At 41.7% G+C, this 27634-nt stretch overlaps 1 protein-coding gene and 1 long non-coding RNA gene across 2 annotated transcripts; both read left to right on the top strand.

Annotated features, from left to right (window-relative positions):
• Positions 1–8971: 8971 nt before the first annotated feature.
• Positions 8972–16960, top strand: ela3l (elastase 3 like). Its single transcript, XM_028578201.1, has 8 exons — positions 8972–9038; positions 9867–9955; positions 10505–10602; positions 11590–11718; positions 12472–12608; positions 13247–13392; positions 16626–16778; positions 16905–16960. Exons 1-8 carry the CDS (start codon positions 8999–9001, stop codon positions 16920–16922), a joined length of 810 nt encoding a protein of 269 aa, XP_028434002.1. The 5' UTR covers positions 8972–8998; the 3' UTR covers positions 16923–16960.
• Positions 16961–19430: 2470 nt separating this feature from the next.
• Positions 19431–24483, top strand: LOC114556033 (uncharacterized). The gene is made up of 2 exons (XR_003692624.1): positions 19431–19790; positions 23111–24483. It is a non-coding gene; the product is annotated as an uncharacterized LOC114556033 (long non-coding RNA).
• The last annotated feature ends 3151 nt before the right edge of the window (positions 24484–27634 follow it).

Raw genomic sequence — 27634 nt, 5'->3', positions numbered from 1 at the left:
CCTTTGACTAACTACCCTGGAGAACTTCCGTTGTGTAATCTGGATGCAGCGTTTTTTTTTGGTTGCATTTGTTTTCAGGGATTGTGTGCTTTTCTTTTGCATCGTTTCAGTTTTTTTGGGTTGTGCGCTTTTTCTTTTTGCATCGTTTCTGTATTTGCAGCACGTTTGTGTATTTGGTTGTGTTGTGTGTATTTGCAGCGCGTATGCTAAATGCTGCGCATGTGTTGTCAAATTTATGGAGGTGTTTTCTTAATTTGCTTGTGTTTTGGCTATTTGCGTGTGTTTCATTAAGTTGCAGTGCATTTGCCCCTGTCGGCCACGGTACATAATTGTATTTAGAGGTTATACCAGAATAGGTTTACATGGTTTAATTTTCAAAAAACAACATATATTTGTTGTACTGCACATTGCTGCAGCTCCTCTTTTCACCCTGTGTGTTGAGCTCTCTGTTTTAGCTACAGAGTGAGGCATCACACTTCTGTTCCACCTTTTTGGGAGTCGCTCATGTGCAGTAGCTAGGTAAGGACTACTAGCCAGTCAGAAGCAGAGTATGAGGGCGTGCCCTGACAGTACCTAAGTAAGGACTACTAGCCAGTCAGAAGCAGAGTATGAGGGTGTGCCCTGACAGTAGCTAGGTAAGGACTACTAGCCAGTCAGAAGCAGAGTATGAGGGTGTGCCCTGACAGTACCTGGGTAAGGACTACTAGCCAGTCAGAAGCAGAGTATGAGGGCGTGCCCTGACAGTACCTGAGTAAGGACTACTAGCCAGTCAGAAGCAGAGTATGAGGGCGTGCCCTGACAGTACCTGGGTAAGGACTACTAGCCAGTCAGAAGCAGAGTATGAGGGCGTGCCCTGACAGTACCTGGAGTAAGGACTACTAGCCAGTCAGAAGCAGAGTATGAGGGCGTGCCCTGACAGTAGCTAGGTAAGGACTACTAGCCAGTCAGAAGCAGAGTATGAGGGCATGCCCTGACAGTACCTGGGTAAGGACTACTAGCCAGTCAGAAGCAGAGTATGAGGGCATGCCCTGACAGTACCTAGGTAAGGACTACTAGCCAGTCAGAAGCAGAGTATGAGGGCGTGCCCTGACAGTAGCTAGGTAAGGACTACTAGCCAGTCAGAAGCAGAGTATGAGGGTGTGCCCTGACAGTACCTGGGTAAGGACTACTAGCCAGTCAGAAGCAGAGTATGAGGGCGTGCCCTGACAGTAGCTAGGTAAGGACTACTAGCCAGTCAGAAGCAGAGTATGAGGGCGTGCCATGCTAGCAGCTAGGTGAGCATTATAACGTGTGTTACAAAGTGACCACGTTGGTCTCTGAAGTAAAGGCTGGACTACAACAGAGCTGTTTGGAGCAGTTTGTGAACAGTGTTTTCTGTTAGAGATGGTAAGTCCCTTTGGGGTGGACTTTGGGCTTTTTCACTTTGTAAACCTATAACGTGCACAAAAAAGATATATAACACAATAAAGGAAAGGGGGGAAAGCCAAAAAGCCCTTACAGGAGGTTTTCTATCCAGACTGGAACTTGTTCCTTTTTTGAGCAATAAATCCAAACTCTTACATCCAAGATTGATCCACTTAATGTCCTTAATTTATGAATTTTCGGCCGTTTATCTCCGCCGATCGCCGCTAGCTCTGATGCTAACCATCCATGATGCTTTGGGAGACACTTGTTGATGTCTTGTCAACCAATGGAAGGCTGGTCCGTCATACATTACGCCCAGCGTATTTTGAAGAAATGTAGATATTTTGTCAACTGTATAAGTTAAGTTTATTTTTTCACTATTTGACTCCCAAGACATATGAGAGCTGTTTGAGACAGGAGATTAGCTTTTATTGCTATGTGTGTGACATATCTGTGAGATTAAATTTCCGTTGTATTTATTTATTTGTCTTTATGGTCCCACAACCTTTTTTACATTCAAGTGACCTCACTGTAGCACAAATATTCTAATAGCCCAGTTTGTCCTGAAACAATAATGTTTATTGATTGACTGTGCACAACTGGGTATTTTGAAATCAGTAGTATTTTGAAATCAATTCTTTGTGAGACCGGAAGTAGTGAAAAGAGCTCAAACTGGAGTGATGTGATCCACGTTCTTGGTCTTAGTGAGGACTCGAGCAGCGTCCTCTTTGAGGAACTATGACCAGTGCCAATCTTTGTTGTCTTTTTTTACATTTTACATTGTATTTATCCCAAATCCAACAAAGCACACATCTTTACTTTGGCTTCACACCAACAGTTAGTATTTTGAAATCAATTCTTTGAGAGACGGGAAGTCAGTGTAAAGAGCTCAGAACTGGATGTGATGTGATCCACTTTCTCAGTCTAAGCGTTCGGAAAAGGTACTCCTCTTTGGAGGACCAGTGCCGACCCAGTGCCATTGTATTTATCCCAAATACAACAAAGCAAACATCTTTACTTCTGCTTCACGGACTCGAACGGCAGCATTCGGAATCAGCAGCAGTTGTCTCATTGATTTTTTCAGGGATACACTGTTAAAGTAGTCGAGTCTGTACTGAAGATAAAAGCATTGATGAGTTTTAGTTTAGTGGTATTATTTATTGTTACATACTGTAAAAACATTGCTGTCTGTAAAATGACCTTTAGATTATATACAGCACTTATTCCATGTAGTCTGTGCACGAATGCTGCTTTTATCTAATCTCTCTATACATTGTCTAGCTTTATGCAAGGGTTAGGCTTGCGTGTGTCACACTGTAAGCAGGGTTCCTGCACATTTCTGCTGAATGCAATTATGTGAGATGGCCGTTATTATTTTAAATATTACAACGTTCAGCAGCAAAATTCCTATGCCCAAACTGTTGCGATGTCTTTGAGCCAAAAACAACAATATCTTCCGCCATGGGCACATAAACAACGGTAATGAGGATTTTTATTTTTCAAAGACCACTCAGTGTTAATTGGCCATGCAGTATTCTGTCAGTGATAAGCATTGTTTGCCACTTCCATTACACTGTATGCTTTCCAAAATCCCAAGCAACCCTGCAGGTAGGCCTCTCAGATCTGAAATCAATGTGGTGGTTCCAAAACCATCTTATTATGAATAACTCTTCATGTATTTGTGTACTGTGTTAAAACAGTATACTGTTATTAGTATATACAATATACTTAAAAAGAGAACACTCAAATGTAGAAAAAGCTTAAGAATAAGGAAAACTAAAGTCACAAACAACGTACTGTATATACAAAACAGAATTAAGAAAAGTGGACAAGAAGTAGACTAAATAAGATGTATGTCTCTGATATCTATGAAAATAGAATAAATAATAAGTTTGGTAGAGGGCTTAGCATTCAAGAAGGCTGCAACAATACATAGAGTTAAGGGTAAAAACAGGAGAGTGAATGCCAAATTCACGTAAATTGATAGTTAATGTCTTTGTCACAGAAAAAGGCAGAAAGGTATCCTAGAAATCTAGACACACCCTGGTCAGTCTAGCAACTCTCTGTTGGCTCGTGAGCTGGAAAAACCAAATTCTGGTCAGGCCAATTACATTGTGTATAGAGTCAGTGGGCGGGCTTAACATAAAGACGGCAGAGTTGCAACGGTTCCGCGTGAATTCCCCGCTACTTGAAAACAAAGAAGATGGCTGCTGCTTCTGGAGAACAGTGGTCTTTGGAATCGGTTTTAGCCGCGACTCTGGAAGACTTGGAGTTCAGCTTTTCTTTGAGAAAAGAACGGCACTGAAGTCATTCTTAAAAAAGGAAGATGTGTTCGGAGTTTTGCCGACCGGATACGGCAAAAGTTGAATCTATCAACTAGCGTTGCTCTGGTTGGCTATGAGTGAAGAGGGAATTTGAAAGACAACCGTTTGTCCCGCCCCTCGGATTGAGCGGTGCCAATGGTGAGTTCCCAGACCCAACATCTGGATGTGGGTCTGGCTTGTCAGGCTAGCAGAAAAGATAATTACCGGTGAAAAGAGAAACATAAAGTGAACAACTTGAGCACATGAGCGTCAATTCAAATTAGTGGTGGAGGAAGTATTCAGATCCTTTATTTAAGTAAAAGTACTAATACCACACTGAACAAAAAATAAGTTAAAGTCCTGCATTGAAAATATTACTTAAGTAAAAGTATGTAAGTATCATTATGAAAATGTACTTAAAGTATTAAAAGTACTCAATGCAGAAAAATCCTCACATTTTAGAAACTGGAAATGATCCAAACACTTGTGTGTTTAATGGTCTAATCATTTCAGCTGGACTTGTAGGTCTATATATTGCTGGGTAGTTTAATTTATAATAAAACATCATATTTTATAAACTGTGTTTTGTGTGCAAACATCTTAATATGTAAAGTAACTAGTAACTAAAGCTGTCAGATGAATGTAGTGGAGTAAAAAGTACAATATTTCTCATATATAATGTAACATAGTAGAAGTAGACAGTGGCACGAAAAGAAAAGACTCAAGTAAAGTTCACGTACCTCAAATTTGTACTTAAGTACAGTACTCGAGTAAATGAACTTGGACACATTCCACCGCTGAATCAAATAAATAATACATTGATGCAGTATAGTTCTGAACACACTCGCCTATAGCAGTGTATGCGTTGAGACAGGCTGCACCTCCCACTACTCCCCTGCTACTCTCCCACTCAACATGAAAGAAATGGAAACCTGGCGAGTACGTACAAGACCTGTGGGAAGACTAGTCGGGTCAAAATTCGCTCATTATTACCCATCATGGGTGTTTCTACGGGATGATGAGCCAAAAGAATGTTGGAAAGCCCAGAATTAAAACTACAGTAAACAAGACATCAAAATGAAGTAAACATCGGAACAAACAACAATTGGAAAAGCGAAGGCAGGGAAGGCTGCATGTTAACATCAGCAGGAAGGATAATGATAAAAGCAAATCAGCAGCAGACAGCAGATGCTTGGATTTGCTTCAGCCGAGCGGCTCAAAACACATCGCCTGTGACAAATAAGGCAGCCACCGGAAAATACAGCCTTATATACTTTAAAAACAAAAAGCCTGACAATGTGGACGATACACGCCACCATCCTCTCCGACCACCAACCAATGAGCACCTACATACAGTACATACTTAAGCACACACACATATATAATCACACATGTTATGCATTTGTGTGCAAGTGAAGTATATATATATATACATATATATATATATATATATATGAAGTATCCATGTATGTGCATGTGCAAAGGAAGTATATACAGTATGTATGCGCAAGTGAAGTATAAATGCATGTGCCAATGAAGTATATATGTATGCGCATGTGAAGTATATACATATGCAAATGTGAAGTAAATAAAAATATTTATCTATGCTCAAGTGAAGTATTCATGTATGCCCAAAGAAGTATAAATGTATGTGCACGATACACGCCACCATCCTCCCCAACCACCAACCAATGCACCTACATACAGTACATACTTAAGCACACACATACATATTCACACGTTATGCATACGTGTGCATGTGAAGTGTATATATATATATATATATATATATATATATATATACTGTATATTCAGTATATATATATATGCACTAGTGAAGTATCCACGTATGAGCAAGTGAAGAATATATGCGCAAATGAATTATACAGTATATATGTATGTGCAAGTGAAGTATAAATGTATGTGCAAATGAAGTAGAAATGTTTGCGCAAGTGAAGTATATACGTATGCGAATGTGAAGTAAATATGTACGTATGTGCAAGTGTTTGGTACCAGTACATATATATGTGCAAGCAAAGTATGTATGTGCAAGTGTTTAGTACCAGTATATATGTATAGTAAATACATATTGTATGTGCAAGTAAAGTATATATGTATGTGCAAGTAATGTATTCAATTCTGGCCTAGGCGGCTTCTCATAGGGCTCAGAATGAGCTAAACTGTTAGATTATTTCCACAAATTAAAAGATCCTGCACACTACAGTATGCAGGGAAATTAGTTAAAAACCACACAGCTGACTGAAGCCAATATAGCAGCGGCCTGCCACGTTATTATTTATACATTATATTACAAAATCTTTCTCCTTTGCTCCAAGTGGGGAATGGCAATGGCCAAGCACAATGTTTACTGCCTTAAAGTGATAAAAAGCAACCATAAAGCTTACAGGTGTCATTCAGAGTTCAGCTGTTGTTCTGATAGGGAAAAGAGGCTGAAGTGTGCCTGTTACAAAGGGCAGGTTGATATGTTTTGCTGTAAAAAAAAAAAAAAAAAAAAAAAACACAGCAATAACTGAAATCATTTACCTATTCTTTTGTTTTTGTAGTTATAGCAACACAGCACGCACCTCAGTTATCTTGTCTCATCTGGCCACTATTAAATTAATGAAAACATGACATTTAATCAGAAAGTGGGAGAGGGAGGCATCTTTTTCTGGACGCTGGCCTGTAATACCTTTAACTATGTTTTACAGATTTCATTTTAATTAGTTTTCAATTAATTGCAAATCGTGGCTGTAGAGAAGCTTACACACGCATGCACACGTGCATGCACGCGCGCACACACACACACACACACACACACACACAAGCCGAGTATGTCTAAGCTTGTTTTGTTGCTGTAGTTGCCTTTCAAGTGTTTTTTTTCCAACCTATCAAGTATTTTCTCCAGTCTGCAAACTATAGATGGGCAGCTATAACCTAAATATGAAACACAACTTTAAAAACAACACTGTTGCACTGAAGCTGCAACTGTCATAAGTTGTATTCTCCGTGAGAGTCTCTTAATAATATCATTTTCAACATCCAAGTTTTGTCTGACCTCCTCGACAGATGCTAAAGCCCAGCAAGATTGAGGATTGATTTTCTAAATGACTCACTTTACCAAGCTTGGATGCCGTTTCTTGTACCAAATCGACACAAAATGTAGCATTTAATTGTTCTCTTTAATGCAACTTAGGTTGGTGTCTAAACAGATAAATTGTCCCATCTAGTGGTGAACTGGGAAACTAAATATTTCATGACCAAAACCGTCCTAGTCTGCCGTCTGAAGAAGTCGAATGAAAACGTATTTTTTTCATTTCTGAAATGCTTTCTATTACAGCACACCAATGTTTGTTTAAATAGGTCACAGACCAGACATAAAGCCACTCCTAAGCTGATGTCAGCATCTCTCATCAGAAACACCTTGAGGATTATTTCAGACAAGCATTTCCTCTTCAAACACTGACTATTCTTCGCCACATTTTCTACTGACTCCACCTGTTTACTGCACCGTAACGCCTAACCTTTATTGTGCCATGTCATATCACCCAAGCAGCCTTTGAAAGATTTACAATGTCTGCATGCTGAGTCACTTCAGGCCTGCACACTCTGACACTTTCATACCTCAGGAATTGTGTCTGTGTCCTCCAAGTCTCATAACTTACTCAAGTCATTATAACAACCTCATGACACACTGGGTGTTTTAAACGGCACATTTTACTTTACAACAGCAGATTTACTGCATGAAATAATGCCAAGAGTGTTTGAATATGTTGCGTGATGTGATTGGTCATACCTATGGTCATGCAATATGTCTAACACTCCTGGCACTGCACAATTCACTGCAGAACCGTGCATGTTGTAAGATGTCAAAAGATTGCAGTGTAGCTGTCAATATTTTCTGCACCAGTGACGCCATCTGTTCCTCATTGCCCTGGTTATTTATCATAGTAATGCCTCTTAGTTTGAGTTTTTCTTTGACATTTCGGAGAAAACAGGCCAGTACCAGTGATCCAGATGTTGGCTTCACATGCTGTTATGCAAGAGTTTAATTCCAGGTTTCAGGGAAGAGACTTTGTCGTGGACAGGAGTAAAGGTGAGTTCAAAAACAGACCATGATGTGCACGTTGTCTCCAGCATTTACAGACTTACGGTACACATAGTTTTATTTTTGTAATCGAGAAAAGGGATTATTAAGTAAGTAAATTATTAAGTAAGTAAACTTTTATTTTGTCTTGTGTTCTGAATGGGGGATACAAGTTCCAACGGGAAAAGTATTATGGGAAATTTCACAGTTCAAGTTGTTTTTACTGATAATTTTTTTAACTGTTTCACTGATTTTTAAATTCAATAATTGCAACATCTTTCCAAAATGTTTATTTTGTTTATTAAAAGGATTTTAACTGATGCCATATAGCAGTCAGCTACTCTTCCTGGGGTCCACACTAACACACAATACATATACATTACATCACAGACAACCCATTACAAGAATATATGTAAAATCACATCAATGTCGATACAGTTATTACGCACCCCCCCCCCTCGCCCCTCTCAAGGTGCCCGTTCAGCAGTCGCAGCCCACTCACTCTGACATCTCTCCATTAGTGCATGTATAGGACCTGGCATGTGTGTGTGTATTTCAGGCCTGTGTGTAGTGTGTAATAACAACAGAGTGTAAATTATAATTTCTCCATTGGGGATCAATAAAGATATTGGTCCAAAAGAATTGTGAGTGTGATTTTTACAATAATTGAGCGGCCCTATTTTGAGCCCTCAGGAATACACATATCCTTTGCATTGTAGGTAAAGAGAAGTACTTCCACTCTTGTTATGGGTACGAGAGTACAAAGTCACATGTTCCTGCGGGGCCCGTGGTGAATGAGATGGTAAAGAAATATGGTCCTGCCTGTTTTTAATCGTTTTTAACTGCTCTTTTTAATTTTTTTGTTTTTTTAACTGCTCTTTAATGTTTTATGTAAAGCACTTTGAATTACCCTGTTGCTGAAAATGTGCTATACAAATAAAGCTGCCTTGCCTTTGCATATTAACGAAGCATGTGCTGTAGCTCCACATGAAGGTCATGGGAAATGTTCCAGAAAACACACCTGTGTGTCTCATCGGCCACCCAGTCCACTGACCCTCATTGCCATTGGTCCATCTGCATCCCTGAAGGCCATGACAAACCAATAGGAGTGTGTGTTGCCACATTCAGAGCGAGTGTTGCCTGTGGTGGAAAGTTTAAAAGAGAGTGTGTGCCCTGCTGTCCCTCAGCAGAAGAATCAATCAACATGATCCCCATTGTGCTGGCCTCAGTGCTCATTGCTAGCGGTAAGAACATCTGGCATTCTTTAATTCTGTATGTAACTGTTTCTGCGAGTTGGTTTGCGTGGGTGTGCATGCCTGCATATTACCACACAAGAAGCTAGCATTGTGTAACTCTTTATTGAAAAGAAAAATGATGCAGTTTGAGTTGAAAAAGGAGGTTACGCTTCAACAATGGAGATTCTCTGAGTGCTAAACCCCAAATCCAATAGGCATGCTTAAAAAGTGAAGAAAGTGTAGCACATCTCAAGTTCCCAAGTAAAGGAGGACAAAATCAATCAATCAATCAAGCTTTATTCGTACAGCACCTTTCAACACAAATGCAATTCAAAGTGCTTGGAAAACACCAAACAAGAAAAAGGAATAATAGATTTTAAAAAATGGATTTAGAGACTGATGCACACCAAGACAAATGAAAAAAAAAGAAAAAAAAAAATATATATATATATATATATATATATATAACATTTGTCATCTTTATAAAAAAACGTTAAAACAATAACTCATAATATATATATATATATATATATATATATATATATATATATATATATACAGTATTCATCTTAGAAATTATAAGACGTTAAAACACGTATAAACACTAAAACAATAAAATTATTAAATTATAATAAAATATAAAATTCTGTCATTTCACTTGTTTAATTAGGCTCACATCACAATAAATGATAAATGACGCGTTTTGGCACAAAGCTTTCTTCAGAGCGTTGATGCAGTTTGTTGCCGGATGGAAGAATCAAATGTCATTGTTCTCCTACTCATGGACACTCTCTATCTCATATCCATCACACTCATGTCTTTGTCGTCCTGGTCCAGCCCTTGGGTGCGGCACCCCACCCATTGAGCCCCTGACTACCCGCGTGGTCAACGGAGTAGATGCCAAGCCCCACAGCTGGCCCTGGCAGGTATGCTAATACGCTTACATCTGTCAATGTTTTTATCTTCACCGGCAAACCCAGTGGGTCCGGCATCTGCTTATTAGATCCCAGACCCAGCGGTTATTGAGAATTCTGCAATTAAATGGTTGCTTTTTAATTAAGTCAGCAAATCAGAGCTATAAATCACAAGTTGTATCACGATTCAATTTTGCAATGATTCTTTGGATAACAATGTGAAATTTGCTGATGCTTTAAAGTCTGTCACGATACAATTTTGATGTATTTCAGGGGCCTGCAATCGATATGAGAAGATGTCATATGCCTATTTAACACAATCAGTTACATTTATATCAAAATAAATATAAAATATAAAAAAAACTATTCTTTTCATGAAAAAGAATAAATATGAAGGAATCTAAAATAAAGGGGCATTTCACAGATGATATGTATCGATACCTTCACTTTGCATCGATAATATTGGATCGTGGATCATTGTATCGATATATGCCACCCGTCTATAACATCTGCAATCCGCCTCTATACTGCATCTTTTATGTTATCCTTTTTCGTCTCCAGATCTCTCTACAGTATGAGAAGAATGGTGAGTGGAGGCACACTTGTGGTGGAACTCTGATTGCTGCCAACTGGGTCATGACTGCTGCTCACTGCATCAAGTACGAACCGAGGAACACACAAACACTAAAACACAACAACCAATGCCCACCACTACAAGAACTGTACTTATTCTGCAACATACTACGTTCTTAATTCTGCACCCTTAACCCTAACCCTAATAGACATTTTTTTTCCCCATTTCTTTATTAAGAATACAGACATACACACAAACGAGGCCAGGGTTTCCCCCAGTGTATTGCAAACCTGTTGACCCACCTGGCCTAAGTTTCCCCCCACCAGGCCTAAGCCACTGGGAATTATTTTATTAATGTATTTTTAAGATGTTTTTATAAACTACAGGTACAGTAAGACGCCTCGGTTGAAATTTTAGATATAGTCATATTTTCATATCTCCAGTTAGCTTTTAGCACTGACTTAACGTAGAGCCCCATGGAATCTTTCTTATAACTTTTTTTTAATTCCCAGTTTCACAATTCCGTGCATGATTCTGTTATTACAGATAAACTAATGGGCTCTACATTACATTAAAATGCTGCCAACAGTCTGTAACTGGCCCCAGCTGGGTCCTCGTCAAAGAAAGACACTTTGCTAAACAACTTGTTTGTCTTTAACCTGTTTCAATGACTTACACAGGTGATTTAGCTCATTTTTCCAAAGGTTCAGGGAAGGTTTAGTCTTAAAATATCTACTTTTATGTATAAAATGTTTTTTCTAACAGCACCAAATTGTTGAGAACAAATTCTACCTTCTTATCTTCGGCGAAGACGCCAAACTTTACAGACCCTAATAGAAATTAGGATCAGGCAAGTGATGAACTCCAAAGGTTTGAAACTCAAATTACATTCTAAAAAGTTCAGTCATCTGGACCCCAGCCCGGTTTAAATCCTCTATATTATCTCGCCACATCAACTAATCGTCAATTTGAGCTCATCACATCCTTCAATTGTGCATTAAATCTTCTGTCAGGATTAGCATGGACCTCAACAGTCTGTTTCCCCCCCACCCCACTCTCCTCTACCCCCCAGCTCCAAGTTCTCCTACAGGGTGTTTGTGGGCAAAAACAACCTGGTGGAGGAAGAGGCTGGCTCCAAGGCCATCCTGCCTGAGAAGATAATTGTCCATGAGAGATGGAACCCGATCTTTGTGGCCTTTGGGTAAGACTAGCAGAGAGACATACAGTAGCCTATACACCGCATCATAATCTCATCTGTTCTAGGTCGAGGTGGAAAAAGTTAGCCTGGTTGACACCAGACCTTTCTCAGTTGTAACTGAGAGTGGGTCTGGGCAAGGTTCATTCACAGCCCATTTCCAAAGGGGCGTGACCAACGGACGCGGCTCAAATGCCTCTGGGCGCAATTGGATAGTCCTTCAACCAATCAGACCAACGATCCGGGTGACGTAGCAGCGACAGCGGCATCAACGGGTTGCTGCCGTTGCTGCGCTATCGTCATCATCACGGTTGTGATTGGTGCCTCGATTTGGAAAAATTGGAAATGGGCTTGAACGGGCTCTTGGCCAGACAAATCTCAAATTTGCCCGACATTCGTCAGGGTTTTCCCAGGCTAGGAAAAAGTGGGCTGAGGCTCAAAATTCCATGTATTCACTTCGGTCCAGCACAGTTTTAACAAGAAGTTCTCCATCTTCATGCATCTCATATTTCAATTTAAAAAAAAGTATAAGACAACATGAATAAGAGTGGACCTCTTTGACCATATTAGTGTACTCAAGTATGCAGCTAGACTTTTTCCACAATGGGGAATTATAGAGATGGATGATAAGCCACTGAGTGGATTCATTTCTATATATACATATATACGTACATGATAACCCTTTTTGGCTCGGGACGAAGATTGTAAATTTCCCGTCAGTAGACCACCTCCCTCCGTCATTTTCTGTCTTTCTTGCAGAAATGATATCGCCCTGATCAAGCTGTCAGAGTCTGTGACTTTGAGCGACCATGTGCAGCTGGCATGTATCCCTGCTGCTGGCACTGTGCTGTCCAACCTCTACCCCTGCTACATCACTGGCTGGGGCAGGCTGTCCAGTAAGTCACTCTGGGTGGAGGGCTGGGCTGTGTTTGACATTGTTTTTTTTTTTCTTCAGTTTAGCATCTCTTAAATGTCTTAAAAGCAGGGTTGGTCATGTTGAAAAGCTAGATTTGAAAGTAGCGTGCTCTGGTTTATTGACATTTCTTTAAACCAATCACCTGGGCGGCTCTATGGGCCGAAAGCAATAACGGTGCCTCTGCAAAATAGCCGCAGGAAGGGACTTGTTTTGGTGGAACGTGCTCGCTCAAACGTTGTTTTAGTCGGAGTTTAGAATGCCAACACAAAGAAAAAGGAAGGTGAGGGACATCCGGCCAAAACTGAGGGACAACCAGCGGATCTTCCGGCGGCACCGGAGCAATCCCCTAAACGGTGGTCGATAAAGCCTATGTTTAGATTTATAATCAGCTGTGAGAGCGTGCATGATCGGGGTTTTAACTAGGGAAACTTCCAAAGTTGGAAAGAATATCATAAGCATGAGATTTTGGCTGAAACTTTTTCTGGGGGAGGATAAGTCCTAAATTGAAAATTTGGATTGAACTGTGCATTTTGGCGCTTGGGGAAATGCTGGAAGGCAGATTTGACAGAGACTTAGTGTATGGGGATGATGGTAATAGAGTCTGCTTGTGTGTTTTAGCCGGAGGTCCCATAGCTGATAAGCTGCAGCAGGCCTTGATGCCTGTGGCCGACCATGCCACCTGCTCCCAGTCTGACTGGTGGGGTGTTGCTCTCAGGACCACCATGGTGTGCGCCGGTGGGGATGGAATCGTGGCTGGATGCAACGTAAGTTTGAACTCTCTGTGTGTTTGTATGTGCATGAGGAGAGAGAACATAGTTTTCACTTGTGTGTTTTCACCTATTTCTATTTTGTTCTAGAAAAAAACAACATTGTAAAGCTTGTTGATCCTGCTTTGGTAGTACCGTACTTAATTATGTCAATGTGAAGAAAATTTGAATTTGAATGCATTGAGTGTGTTCAAAGTGTGTTCTTTTTTGTCATTAAAGGAGAATTCCGGTCGATTTCAACACGTAGCTCTGTTGCTTGTAAATTTGGAGTGCTGTCAGTAGCGAGAAAAACGAAAACAATCGGTGCTGCCTACACCGTGTTATCCTCCTGCTACAGTTTGCACCCAGGAGGCTGAAACAGGGCAAGTTTTAAACATGCTTTTAGCCTCTTAACATGTTCGAAATGTCAATACAAGTGCCTACCCATGTGAAGTGATTCCTTCGGAGTGAACACAGTGAATCTGTCTGCAGAAGATGTGAAAGAAATGCATAAAAGTTGTGCTAATTCAGCTTTGTTTAGTTCCTGTGTTGAGACGGCAAGACGATTGCTTAATAAAAAATATTTTCAAAAATAGGTGACAAGTTATAATTGAGGTAAGTTTGGAGACACTACCTTATTTAATCATTAAATTAATAAATATTTTTGTTGTATCTCTTTTCGGTGTTGTAGTTTGTAGACGGTCCCTAAGTCTTGCCGTCTCAACACAGGAACTAAACAAAGCTGAATTAGCACATTTATGCATTTCTTTCACATCTACTGCAGTCAGATTCATTGTGTTCACACCGAAGGAATCACTTCACATGGGTAGGCACTTGTAATGCCATTTCGAACATGTTAAGAGGCTAAAAGCACGTTTAAAACTGGCCCCTGTTTCAGCCTCCTGGGTGCAAACTGTAGCAGGAGGATAACACGATGTAGGCAACACCGATTGTTTTCATTTTTATCGCTACTGACAGCACTCCAAATTTACAAGCAACAGAGCTACGTGTTGAAATCGACCGGAATTCTCCTTTAAGGTTCAAGGTTCTTTATTTGTCACATTGTGCACAACAATAACAGAAGTAGTCCTTGGCAGTGAAAATCTTCAGCCTCAGGCACCTCCAACAATGCACATTATATAAGTTAAAGGTCCAATATGTAATATTTGTACTGTAATAAATCCAAAAATGACACCAATGCCTCATCAGATATTAAGGAAACATGTTAAACTGAAATACTATCTTTTCTGACAACAATGCTAATTTCAGTATTTTTTCTTTTTGAAATTTACATTCCATGACGGAATTTATGTTTATGTTTTGATCTGTGTGTTGTTATCAACGGCCCAGTTTGACAGGCAGGCCGGGTTGCCAGATATACCTGTAAAAACGTAAACCCAGCACGCTACAGCTGTAACGTTAGTACAGCCATGAAAGCAGCAAACAAAAGAACAGGATCAACGGAGATAGATTCTACATGACATAAAAAAAAGAAAACAGCATGTTTCTAACAGTTGCGTGACCAGAGACGTAACAACCCCCTGGTAAATATTGGAGATGTATTTGAAAGATGGAGACAGCTTAGAGCCCAAAAGGACGCAGAGTTGGCTTATTTTCTCCTGAACCGGTAAGCATTAGCTCCACGGATGGGCATTTTTTGTCATTTCAACATTTGTGTACTCACATTGAATTATATAGCTAGAGTAACCGAGTTGGTTACTCGCAAAAACAATTGAGACATAGCCAGTAAAGTGATCCCGACTGGTCCTGGCTAACGCCGCCATGCTAACCCTGCTAACGTTACCGGAGGAAGCAGCCCATGGCTGTTTACAACGTGTAGTTCAGCGGCTCGAGCCGACAATGGTGAGTTATTTTAAGCCACGAGAGGGGGGCTGTAAATCGGAAAGAGGGGACTATGAGTTTGCAGTGCGTTTAGCGATTGTTGCCGTAATTCTAAGTGATGAAGTGTGTTCCGTCGGCAAGGTGGTGGTATTTTTAGCGTTTCGTATTGTAATTCTAAGCCGAGGAAGTGTGCCTGACTGGCGTGTGGAGAGGACATTGAGGTTGTTGTGTTTTTAGCGGTTCATACTGTAATTTTAAGCCGAAAAAGTGTGTCTGTTAGTTGGTTACAGAGCTCCACGTGAGCACGGGCTTTTATGACTGTCAATATAGCCAGCATCTACTACTACTACTACTCGGCTGTGCTGTGGAGTAATGTCTGGCTATGTGAGACTAGCATCTAACGTTAGCTACTCGGCTGTGCTGTGGAGTAATGTCTGGCTATGTGAGACTAGCATCTAACGTTAGCTACTCTGCTGTGCTGTGGAGTAATGTCTGGCTATGTGAGAAAAGCATCCAGCTACATTGTTGTGAATGCTGCGGTCTCAGCCTGGCAACCCCCGTGAACTTCGAGTCTGGGCAGGAGGGGGCGGGAGACGACTCTCCAGTATTTTGAATTGGTAGTGCAGTAACTATTTTAACCGCTAGCTGCCAGTATTACACACAATATTACATATTGCACCTTTAAAATAACACAAAACTCAATTAAAAGCTAAATCTAAATCTAAGACAAAATAATAAATAAAATAGCTAAAATTAAGATATAGGGATAAAATATAACAAATAAAATATGAATGAAGTAGTAGAATTATATAATAAATAAACATGCGTAGACAGTTTTGCAATGAATAAGACTGGATGTAACAAGGAATGTTGTAACAATTTCATGCTTAATAAAGTAAAGTGTATAAAGATAAAGAGACGGTTTAAAGGAATAGTAACGTGAGGTAAAGTGACAAGTGATGAGCTCAGACCTCCAGAGCTCAAAAGTCGTACGCCTGGCTAGCTCACCTGGTAGAACGTGCGCCCACATACATGTCCTCACAGCAGCGGCCGCGGGTTCAGTTCCGACCTGCAGCCCTTTGCTGCATGCAATTCCCCCTCTCTCCCCTGTGGCAACAAATTAATCTTTAAAAAAAGAGTTCTAAAGTCTTATGGCATTACATTACACTCCTGTGTTGTCGAGCTGCCAAGGAACATGACAAACGTTCCTTCAGTCCCACTTATACTTGGTGAAACAATGATTTTGATTCTGATTGTCACAGTTGGGCCTTGCCAGTCTCCGAGTGGCTCCACCAAATGAATAAAACATCCCCTCCTCGCTCTCTCTCTCTCTCTCTCTCTCTCTCTCTCACTCTCTCTCTCTCTCTCTCTCTCTCTCTCTCTCTCCTTCTCTCTCTCTGTGTGTCCAGGGCGACTCTGGTGGCCCTCTAAACTGTAAGAACACCGAGGGTACCTGGGAGGTCCATGGCATTGCCAGCTTCGTCTCTGGCCTTGGCTGCAACTATAAGAAGAAACCCACTGTCTTCACCAGAGTCTCCGCTTTCAACGACTGGATCGACGAGGTGAGGGAGAAACACAAGCACATTTGAACTCTGTTGCGCAGAAGCACCTCCAGTCGCAGTAAATGCTGTTTCCATGTTTCCAATTTTTTTTTTTTATAGCTAATGACTGATTCTTTGTGTTTTCAGGTCATGATGAGCAACTAAAGACAATGAAATCTCAATAAAAAGGCAAGCTGCATTTATCTTGTGTGTATGTGTGTGTGTTTGGATACCCACAAGATTTAGCAGACTCTCACATCTGATAAACTCACATCCAGATGACTAGTGAATGAATCCTACACTTTATTAAGCCACATTAACTGGCTCTGTGCCTTCCTTTGAGTGCGGCTGAAAATGGAAACAATGTCAACAAGTGTCCTGCAGGTGTCATCATACACTCATGATAGGAAATTGGTTGCGACAGCTTTTCTGAACACAGATGCTGTGCAGAATGACCAATGTTTCTGCCTGCAAAAACAGCACCAACAGACAGACGTGATACAGAGCAAACATAAACCATAAAGCAGGTGATTCAGACAACGTAGTCCATCTCCAACATGTCAAATAGCACCAAGTTGCATATCGGATGGTTAGAGTCAACGGTGAACACAAAATAGACCCTTTATATGAAATATTAATTTAATATCCCAGCTTGAAACTGACCTGGTTTGTCCCCGTGCCCTCTCAACAGGAGGGCTTTATGAAAACCATAATACCAGGGAGTCTATCTTTCCTCATGATAATAGCGCTCTGAAAACGAAGAAGACTTAGAATGGTAAAATTGAGATTAACACTTCTGTCACTCCCCATTCCCCCATCCCCCCACACACACACACACACACACACACATTAGTATGAGAGAGGGGGGGGATTAAGAAAGAAAAGAAATTACCTCTCACTTTTTTTTTTTATCTTACGCGCTTTTCTCTGTCACATTTGCAAGATTGTCACGACGCCAAACACACCCAGAGGTTTTGACAGAGTAATGGAGGTGTTTGAGGGTCTTCATTGACATGAGAGGCAGTGATCAGACATGACACGTCCTGCAAGAGCAAGTAATGTGTGTGTGTGTGTGTGTGTGTGTATTACTAAGAGCAGACTGAGGGAGACAAAGGAAGTGTTGCTGTGTGTCCGTGATTCCCCCGTCTATATTTGAGTGCATTTCTCTGATACGATGAATCACTCTTCTGAAGAAGCTTTCTCCGGAGTATCAGCCTGTGATCAGTGATAACTATCCAATCTGAGCTCTCGTGAAGGCTGTGGATCCCTGGATAATTCAGTCTGATTTGGATGAATAAATGGAGGTAGCCACAGATATTGCCTGTCTACATTTGAAGAGCATCCATAAAAAGAAGCCAAGCACTTTGTTTTTGTTTGTATTACAGTGCACAGTACCAATGATGTAACCCTGCATCAATATAAAGGGATTCAATACTGCGTGCGCTTAGTATTCTTTTTGAAAATCATGAAATAACTTAAAAGTTAAAAATGTAATTAAAACTTGTGTCGTACCTGACTAAGTCATGGCACACTGGGGCTGAAATTATTACACTGACTGATAATGTAATAACTAAAAAGAATGCAATAACTTAAGTTATTACACTATAATCACTGGTATTAATAAAGATTTCACAGACAGGCAATCTGCTGTGATCCAGTATTTCTGGATTGATTACGTTTTTGGCTCATTTAGAGCTGCATTTAATTACTTTTTATCACACTACTGCATCATCTGGCACTTATTACATTGTCAGTCACATTCGTATTTAATTTAAACACTGTACTTCTTGAAATGTTGCTAATATGTGCATCAGTACAGCACTTTGACTAAACTGTTGCTCTCTGGGTCTGCTTTTCCTGCAAAACTTTTTTTTTTTTTTTCTGAAGCCAGTGGTGAGGATGAAAATGAGGCCTCAAAAGAATGCTTTGTCTCTGCCTGAACTTTGTGGGTCAGGGTGCTCCACTTAGACACACACACACACACACACACACACACAAACAAAGAGAGGGAGACAGAGAGAGCCGAGCAAAATTCCCCAGGGACACCCTGTCGTGCTGAACAGCAATGAGGGAAAGAGGAGGCAACAAACTTTAAGTTTGTGCAGCTGCTATTCAGCTTCATGCAACTTCTTGGGAAGAAGAATGCGTTTGAAGTTCACTGCAACTCCACCTGTGTTCAGGCCAAGATACCCATGATGCTGTGTAGTTTTGAAATGGGTGGTTTTCTGCACAATAATTTCACAATTCGCCATATATATCTACAAGGATCAAAGACAGAAGCATATGATTGTAAGTATAGGTGCGTCTCTCTTTTTCTTTTCTTCTTTCTTTTCATTCTTCCTTTGTTTGTTGCAACGGGCTTTTGTATAGGCTGCAACAGTGTTGACTGTGGGATCTTCAGAGGTGTCAGAGGAAAAGCCCTTGATGGGATGTTCCAAGAGTGTCTTTGTATAAATAGCTCAGTTGTAACTATAGATGGACTCAGAGAGAAAGAGGGAGAGACAGAGAGAGAGAGGGAGTGAGAGGGAGAGACAGAGAGGGAGAGCAAGAGAGAGAGAGAGAGAAAGGGAGAGCAAGAGAGGGAGAGAGAGAAAGGGAGAGCAAGAGAGAGGGGGGTGGGGGGAGAGAGAGGGAGGGGGAAGGGGAGGGGTAGGGAGGAGGGGATGACGAGCAGCCCCACTGACAGCAGCATGTCCGCTCTGTCGCCCTGCGCCTGTCAGCAGTCACGGGGAACCGGCCGGGACTCCTCCAGCTTAACTTCATTAATAGTCCGGTGCTGACTGCCCACAGGGTGTGTGCGTGCGCGCGCGCACTGCCAAGCCACATTGCCAAACGGTCGGGCACGGGCACATTCTGGTGACCTACTTAACTTCGATGCAAAAGTTTCCCGCCTCACAAACAATTTGCTCAAGATCAGTGTTCATTTTTGAACGCGTTTTGCAGCTGAAGCGCGCGCGGAGCCGAGGACCCAAAAGTAGCCTCCATAGGCGTGGACAGCGGACACACAGGGGACACAGGGGACAACTACACTAGGTAGGCTGGTGCGTGAAATGTTTTTGTGCTTGAAGTGATGCTGCAAGTACAAACAGCAAGCAACGTGTTGCAATATAAACAAATTGCATGTTGGGAGTTTTCCTCACCTTATCTAAAGTCAAAAGTATTTTTTTGAAAATGACGTTATTGCATGTTTTCTATAGACAATACATTTTGATCAATTGTCTTTGTTATAAAGACAATTGAAAAAGTCTTTAGTGCGTTTCAAAATTGTTTGGCTCTGCTCAATTATGTTATCATTAGTGTCAGCTCCACACATCATAGTGAAGTTGTTGGCCATGGAGCTTGTGTTCTCGGGGAGGAAGGGAGGCTGTTCAGTCACATGAGACAGGAGGTCACTCATTCTGAGAGTCCACTGTAAGGAGATGCATTATGCACAAGCCAGTTTTCCATGTGGTCACTGCATGCACAAGTCCACAGAATGTGGTTGTATCGCTGCATGCAGATCCCACTTGGCTGCTCATGTAGCACACAGTCTGTGGTGCATATTTGCATCTTTGATCTCCCTTTTTTTTTAATCTTGCGCTGTTTACTCTCTCACATTTGCAAGAATCTCACAAAGACACACACCCTAACAGGTTTTGACAGAGTAAAATGGAGGTGCGTGAGTGTCTTTATTAACATGAAAGGCAGTGATCAGACATGACACGTCCTGCAAGAGCAAGGAACAAACACACACACACGCACACACACACACTTTGGTGCATATTTGCATGCATTTACATTAGATTATTTGTACAAAAAGCCTTTATGTCGGTCAATGGCACCATTCACAAGCACAAGCACAAGTATTTTGCTGTTGCATGACACCAGTATCAACCAAACGAGTAACCAGTTCCTGCTACGGCCACGGAGCCATTACACAACAGACTGTTATCTGTGCAATAAGTGCGTGTGTTTATTTGTGTGCGGGGTGTCAGTTAAGTGCTCTTCTGACCTTTGAATCCGTCAAAACACACTTTTAATCACTCAAGCTTCAGGAAAGTCAACTGACCTACTGACACATTATTTTACGAATGCTGTGTTGCGTGATTGGGCCTCTTCAAATTTGTCAGAATCCACATGAGCAAAGGAAAACCATCCTCTTTGCATAATATTGCTTATCTCCAGTGTTGTCACCAGCTGAAACAGGGCTATCTTGTATTCAGTGGAAATGTATTTATCTTGCACATTAGAACAGATTATCCTTGTAATTATTAAAACATGAACCACGGTCACCTACTTTGGGAAGTATGAGTTATGGAAATGTGCTATAATTGGTAATAATGAACAAACTGGACTGCTGTGTGTTTTCTTGTTACATGCACCACTGATTGTTTGAAGTCAATATGTGTATATGCAAAACAGCCCTATGTTCCAATACATTGCTGACACTCTCTCGAACACACACACACACACACACACACACAAACACACACACACACATGCAGACTCCTCCCTGTCATCTAATAGCCTTCACATTCTTCACTTTTGCTCTAATTGAAATCGTAAACTGGATGTGTCACCTGACTTCTTCGGAAAAAAAGTTCCTCGTGATGTTTTTGGAAATCTTTTGCAAAACCAGTTAGGGCGGTTTTATTGAAAGTAATCACAGTTAGAGAATATGAGGGTTCATTCCATGCCACCACCAGCCTGAGAGGAATCCATCTGGTACAAAATAGAAAGCAACTTCATGCATTGGAGAGCAGATCAAATGCATCACTGCCAACTACTCTGATTGAAGCTATCCTTCTTTATGGTCATAAAACGCCTGTAAAGGGAAGGATAACTTTGAAATGAGTTCTCAAAAGCAAGCTTGGACTGTTGCAGTATTGCCCTCAGTTGGAGAGAGGAGGAAATGTGTTGTCTCATTAGAAATGCATTAGAGGGAAGGGAGAAGCGAGGAGATGAGCTCGAGTTTTCATCTGTTAAACTTTGAGAGGGGAAATATTCACACCCTCCAACTAGTGCTTGAACTGACTTCTCCTCCTCTCTGTCAGTCTCTATCACACACATACACACGCCAGTACACCTCACTGACCCATTCAATATCAGCCCCAAAACTGGCAACTCTATTCCCACACGTTCCTCCTGACAAACACATTAATGCTGAAGCTCATTCAAAAATAATTCAGCGAGAAAAAGTGCTTCCTGGCGCCTTCTTTATCAGTTTAATACCTTCATTGCTCTCTGCCTGTGAAAAAGGAAACAAGACTAAAAAAGGATGTTTCAACACAGCTCTGTAGCCGAAAGGCACTTTCTTCTCCTATGATTCACAGATTATTATACATACCGTAACAAAGTCCCTACAATGATTTTTTTCTCTGACACTTTTCTTGTTTTCTTGTATTGCAGAGAAAATATGATTACACTCCATTGTGTAGATTTATTAGAAATATATTAGAATGCTCTTAATGCCTCTCAAAAAACATCTTAAGAATATAAAAACCTCATGTAGATACTGGAAAAGGCCTGCAACTAGCGATTATTTTCATTGTCGATTAGTTGTTTGGCTTATAAAATGTCAGAAAATTGTGAAAAATGTTGATTAGTGTTTCCCAAAGTCCAAGATGTCCTCCTCAAATGTCTTGGTTTTGTCCACAACTCAAAGGTATTCAGTTTACTGTCACAGAGGAGAGAAGAAACTCGAAAATATTCACATGTAAGGAGCTTGAAACTATTATCGAAATAGTTGCCAATTATTTAATGAGCCAACACATTCTCATGAACGAGTTGGTATGCTGTTGTACGAAAAGTATCTACAAAATGAAGGATTCATGTAATGACCAATCACACGACAGTTAAGTTTAGCGGCCTTTACAGTTAAACTTAGCCGACAAAAGGTTACTATGGCTATGGTACAGAGCACTGTGAGGTGGCCGTTGTTTCAGAGGCTGTTACAGTTGAGTTTAGCTGACAAAAACTGATAAAGTTAGGCACGAAAACACAGGCGCACAAACACGTTTCCTGGGTGAAAGTCTTGTGTTGAATGCCCTGTGTTTCAAGACCCACCCGCCCCGACCTCCTCCGATAATTCTTTGCAGCTCTATACTGGACATACGTAGGTTGTTCAATATGTAGCTATCTAGGGCTAAAGTAATCTTTTCTGAGCTGACCTTACTAGTGGACTCAGGCCCATGTGACAGGCAGGTTAACTATGCCAATGTGTGTGTGTGTGTGTGTGTGTGTGTGTGTGTGTGTGTGTGTGTGTGTGTGTGTGTGTGTGTGTGTGTGTGTGTGTGTGTGTGTGTGTGTGTGTGTGTGTGTGTGCGCATGCACTGGTAAAATAAGCTCATGTGATGCATTTTCTGTCTTTTCAGGGAGAATCTGTAGAGTGGAAGTGACTAACGTGGCACCAGTTGCAGACCTCAGACCCACCTCTGAGGTGTGATGTGATGCATCACAATAATAATAATAATAATAATAATAATAATAATGACACTGGAGGCTGCAGTCCAGTCCAGCACCATGGAGCATGATCTGAGGATGGGCATGTCTGTGTGGGCCATTATGGCCATCGCTTGTAACTCTGCGGTGGGCGTCCTCATCCTCATCTTGTTCGTCATCCTCTACAAGGCCTGCAAGGTGCCATCACACCAAGACAAAGTGCCAGTTTTCACAGCAATGCCGGAGAAGAAGAAGGCTAAACAGAAGTACCTGCTGACTGCAGCCTGATCGTCAGAGCCACACGGAATCTGCAGGCGCAGAATTCAGCCGAATTGTCTGAAGAATTTCTGTAGATTTTCCCGCAGATTTTAAACAATTTAAAAAACAATTCATTCTGGATCGCTGCTGAAAACAAAAACCACTCCGCAGATTCTGTTTGGGTCTGCTGATCATGTAGGACATGGACTTGAGATGTAGACATAATTCAAATGTGTCCATCTACAGTCCACAAGTTGAGCTACAGAGTGTTAGAGGACAAGCTGGACTCTGAACTTTGAGCGATATTCTATATTTAATTTCCTCCACAATTCCGTCATTATGTTCACTCAGTAACTCCTGTTGTCTTACATGAACATGCATGTTCACATTTCTCCACCATCAGCCCCTCATCTACGCCATGCAGTGGAGCTTAAAGTGAGCTGTAGCTGCATTAAGACTTGTGGCAACGCCAACAACCACAACAACAACAAGTGGGCCCAATCCTCTTATCTCTGCTGTGCGTCGCTGGGACTGTCCATCTGTCAGCCTGTTTGCTTTGCTCTACACACGTAGACCATGATCTCCTCCCGTATGACACAACTGAGAGGATGCGGAGGAGAAACTGCAAAGACAGAATGGATTGTAATGGGAGAGTTTGGGCTGACGCTGTTGGTTGAGAGTTACAATAACATTTTAGAGGTAAAGAGAAAAAGTAGCTGACAAACAGCTTGGCGCCTTGGTGCCAACTGCAGCACTTGTGACGGCAGCGACAGAGCTGCCAAAACCAAAAGCCTGAAAGAGTCAGGAAGGAGAGAGAGATGCTGCTGGAGGGACTGGGAGAGGGAGACAGACTGAGATAAAGGACAGATATTTGGAGGGGATGATAAAGAGCAGGGGAAGAATGGGAGAGGGGATGCTTTCATGTGTTGTTTATAGAAAAGGGAGCCCGAGGCTCCTGTTTGACAGTCTCCTTATTTGACACACAAGCTTCCCCCGATCCAACCGCCCTGGGATTAAAAGCAGCTGCAAAATAAAAATGTTACTTGTGTCCCTGTGTGCCTCTCTTTCATTTTGTGAGCTCCTCTAAAGGCTGAATAAGATGTTTATAGACAGAGCCTTTATCGGACATGATGGACAGTAATGAGTGAAGATTGAATTTATTGGAGTGAATGTACTGCAGCTAACACACTATGATATCTATATTGTCTAAAGCAGAGGTCTTTTTAAGCCAAGGACCCCTTAAAGGAACACGCTAACTTATTGGGAATTTAGCTTATTCACTGTAACCCCCAGAGTTAGACAAGTCCATACATACCCTTCTCATCTCCGTGTGTGCTGTAATGCTGTCTGACGGCTCCAGCGGCATCAGCCCAGCACAGAACATGCAGGTGAATGGTTCCAGTAATCCTACTGCTCCGAATAAGTGACAAAATAACGCCAACATGTTCCTATTTACATGTGATTTGTAGAGTCACAGTGTGTTCACAAAACAACGTAACATTAGACACAGCCGTCTTCTAACTGTAAACAAACCGGGAACTATATTCTCAGGCGGAAGAATATAGTACTTGGGCGGAGTGATATGCTCACAGCAAGCCTGTCTGAGAATATAGTTCCCGGTTTGTTTACTGTTAGAAGATGGCTCATGTTACGTTGTTTTTTGTACACGCTGTGACTCTACAAATCACAACATGTAAATAGGAACATGTTGGCGTTATTTTGTCACTTTTGTCACAATTTGGAGCAGTAGGCTAGTTGGAACCAGTTACCTGCAGGATCTGTGCTGGGCTAAGCTAATGCTGGAGCCGTCAGACAGCGTTACAGCACGCACGGAGATGAGAAGGGTATGTATCAACTTGTCTTACTCTGGGGGGCCGTCGTCCATCTGGGGGGCTGTCGGCGTTCAATTTGGCCGACCTGACATGTTCAGTCCGAGGCAGGGCAGTCGGGACTCACCCGGAAATGGCGAGCAGAATGAGGTGACTAGAGTCTCTCAAAATCTGACGAAAATCTTTTAAACTGACCTTTGTTGATCTGAAATGAAGACAGATTCAGCAACTGCACGGCCTATTCCTCGCTTAAAATGTTTTCAGAAACATATTTCGGTGAACTATTTTAGTACAATATGAGATCGTATTCTGAACGAGCCGCCATGACAGTCTGGCTTTGAATTTCCAGAGAAAACAAACCCATGTGAAGCGTTCGTCCAATCTGCTGCCAGTTTTCATTTCTTGGGCAACAATACAGAGTAGCGCCGCCTGCTGCTATGGAGACGTATTACGTTTCTCAAGTCGGTGTCGCCTCAGTGTGTCCCGAGGCAGTTTTTTGGACCTCGGGGACCCGACTGATCATCTCGAATGGCTTTTCTGTCGACGGTCGGCCGTCTGGCTGGTGTGTCCCGGCCTTTAACTGAAAGAGAGACAGAGCAAGGACCCCTTACTACGTATACTGTATACAATTAAGTTGCATATTTAACTGGGCCTACAATAACGTGAAGGGCAGCCTAAAGTCTTTATACCTTTTTAGTGCAAAAAACACTAAGCTGTTAAAACAATAATTGTTGGCATGATTTTATGAATCATGTCTTAATGTTAAACATACATGTGGCAGAGTGAATCCTTGGGATTGACTGTATCTGTGGAAGGCTATCTTAGTGATTAACTTAACTAGAGGCCAGTTAGCCTATCATTAATGTTTTTTTTTCACACGATATATTTTTGCTAAAAATATGTTGGATTCATGTTAAGACACTTTAGTTTTTAATAAAACTTTGGTGGCCCCCCTGCAGTAACTCTGAGGACCCCCAAGGTGTCCCAGACCCCCTGTTGAAGATCTCTGGTCTATAGCAGAGGAAAATTAAAATGTCTTTGTCTAACATGAATCCAACATATTATTACTAAAAATAAGCCTATTTCAGCCGTGAAAAACTAAACATTACTTACTAACTGGCCTATACAGTATGTAGTTACCCACAGATACAGTTAATCCCAAGGATTAACTATGCCACATGTATGTTTCACACTAAAACATGATTTATAAAATCATGCCAGCAATTATTGTTTTAATAGCTTAGTATTTCTTGCACTAAAATGGTATAAAGGCTATATATGTAGTAGGGGGTCCCTGCTCTTTCAGTTAAGGGGTCCTTGGCTTAAAAAACGTTGAAGACCCCTGATCTAAAGGATGGAAGAGACATCATAAAGTGTATCACATCAGAATAAGAAAGTGCCGATGCCTCTATAGATTTTTGACTTGTATAGTAGATACAATGTTTATTAATGAAAGGGCTCTTAAAGGTGCAGTAGGTAAGACCTATAAAACTAACTCTGTCATATTCTGTCATATTTGCTGAAACTGACCCTATGTTCCAGTAGAACTACACGAAGCAGGTAACCACCTAAAGCCTATAGTGCGATTTGCAAAAATCCACCGCTCCCTGTTCAGATGCACCAATCATGGCCAGGGGGGTGGTGTCTAACTGTGTGTCAATCACTGCTCATGCACACACATTCATTCTCCCTTGTGGGGAGAGGGGCTTGGGAGACCATTTTGGGCTTTAGCGGAAAGGTGGGAGGGACTGAGAAGTTGTCGATGTTCACATTTTTTGGCTAAATCCTGGATCTTCACAATCCTACCTACTGCACCTTTAACAAAAAGTTAGTGTTTTTAATTTGTGTTTGAGAAACCATTCTAATCTCAGGTAAGAGGTAACTTTCTGTAGTAAGAATATCCATCCATCCATCCATCCATCTTCGTCCGCTTATCCGGTGTCGGGTCGCGGGGGGAGCAGCTCCAGCAGGGGACCCCAAACTTCCCTTTCCCGAGCAACATTAACCAGCTCCGACTGGGGGATCCCGAGGCGTTCCCAGGCCAGGTTGGAGATATAATCCCTCCACCTAGTCCTGGGTCTTCCCCGAGGCCTCCTCCCAGCTGGACGTGCCTGGAACACCTCCCTAGGGAGGCGCCCAGGGGGCATCCTTACCAGATGCCCGAACCACCTCAACTGGCTCCTTTCGACGCAAAGGAGCAGCGGCTCTACTCCGAGCTCCTCACGGATGACTGAGCTTCTCACCCTATCTCTAAGGGAGACGCCAGCCACCCTCCTGAGGAAACCCATTTCGGCCGCTTGTACCCTGGATCTCGTCCTTTCGGTCATGACCCAGCCTTCATGACCATAGGTGAGGGTAGGAACGAAAACT

Source organism: Perca flavescens, chromosome 5 (genome assembly GCF_004354835.1).
Source record: "Perca flavescens isolate YP-PL-M2 chromosome 5, PFLA_1.0, whole genome shotgun sequence".
NCBI classification, from domain to species: domain Eukaryota; kingdom Metazoa; phylum Chordata; class Actinopteri; order Perciformes; family Percidae; genus Perca; species Perca flavescens.
Note: the sequence above shows the minus strand (reverse complement) of the source record. Positions and strands in the feature narration are given on the sequence as shown.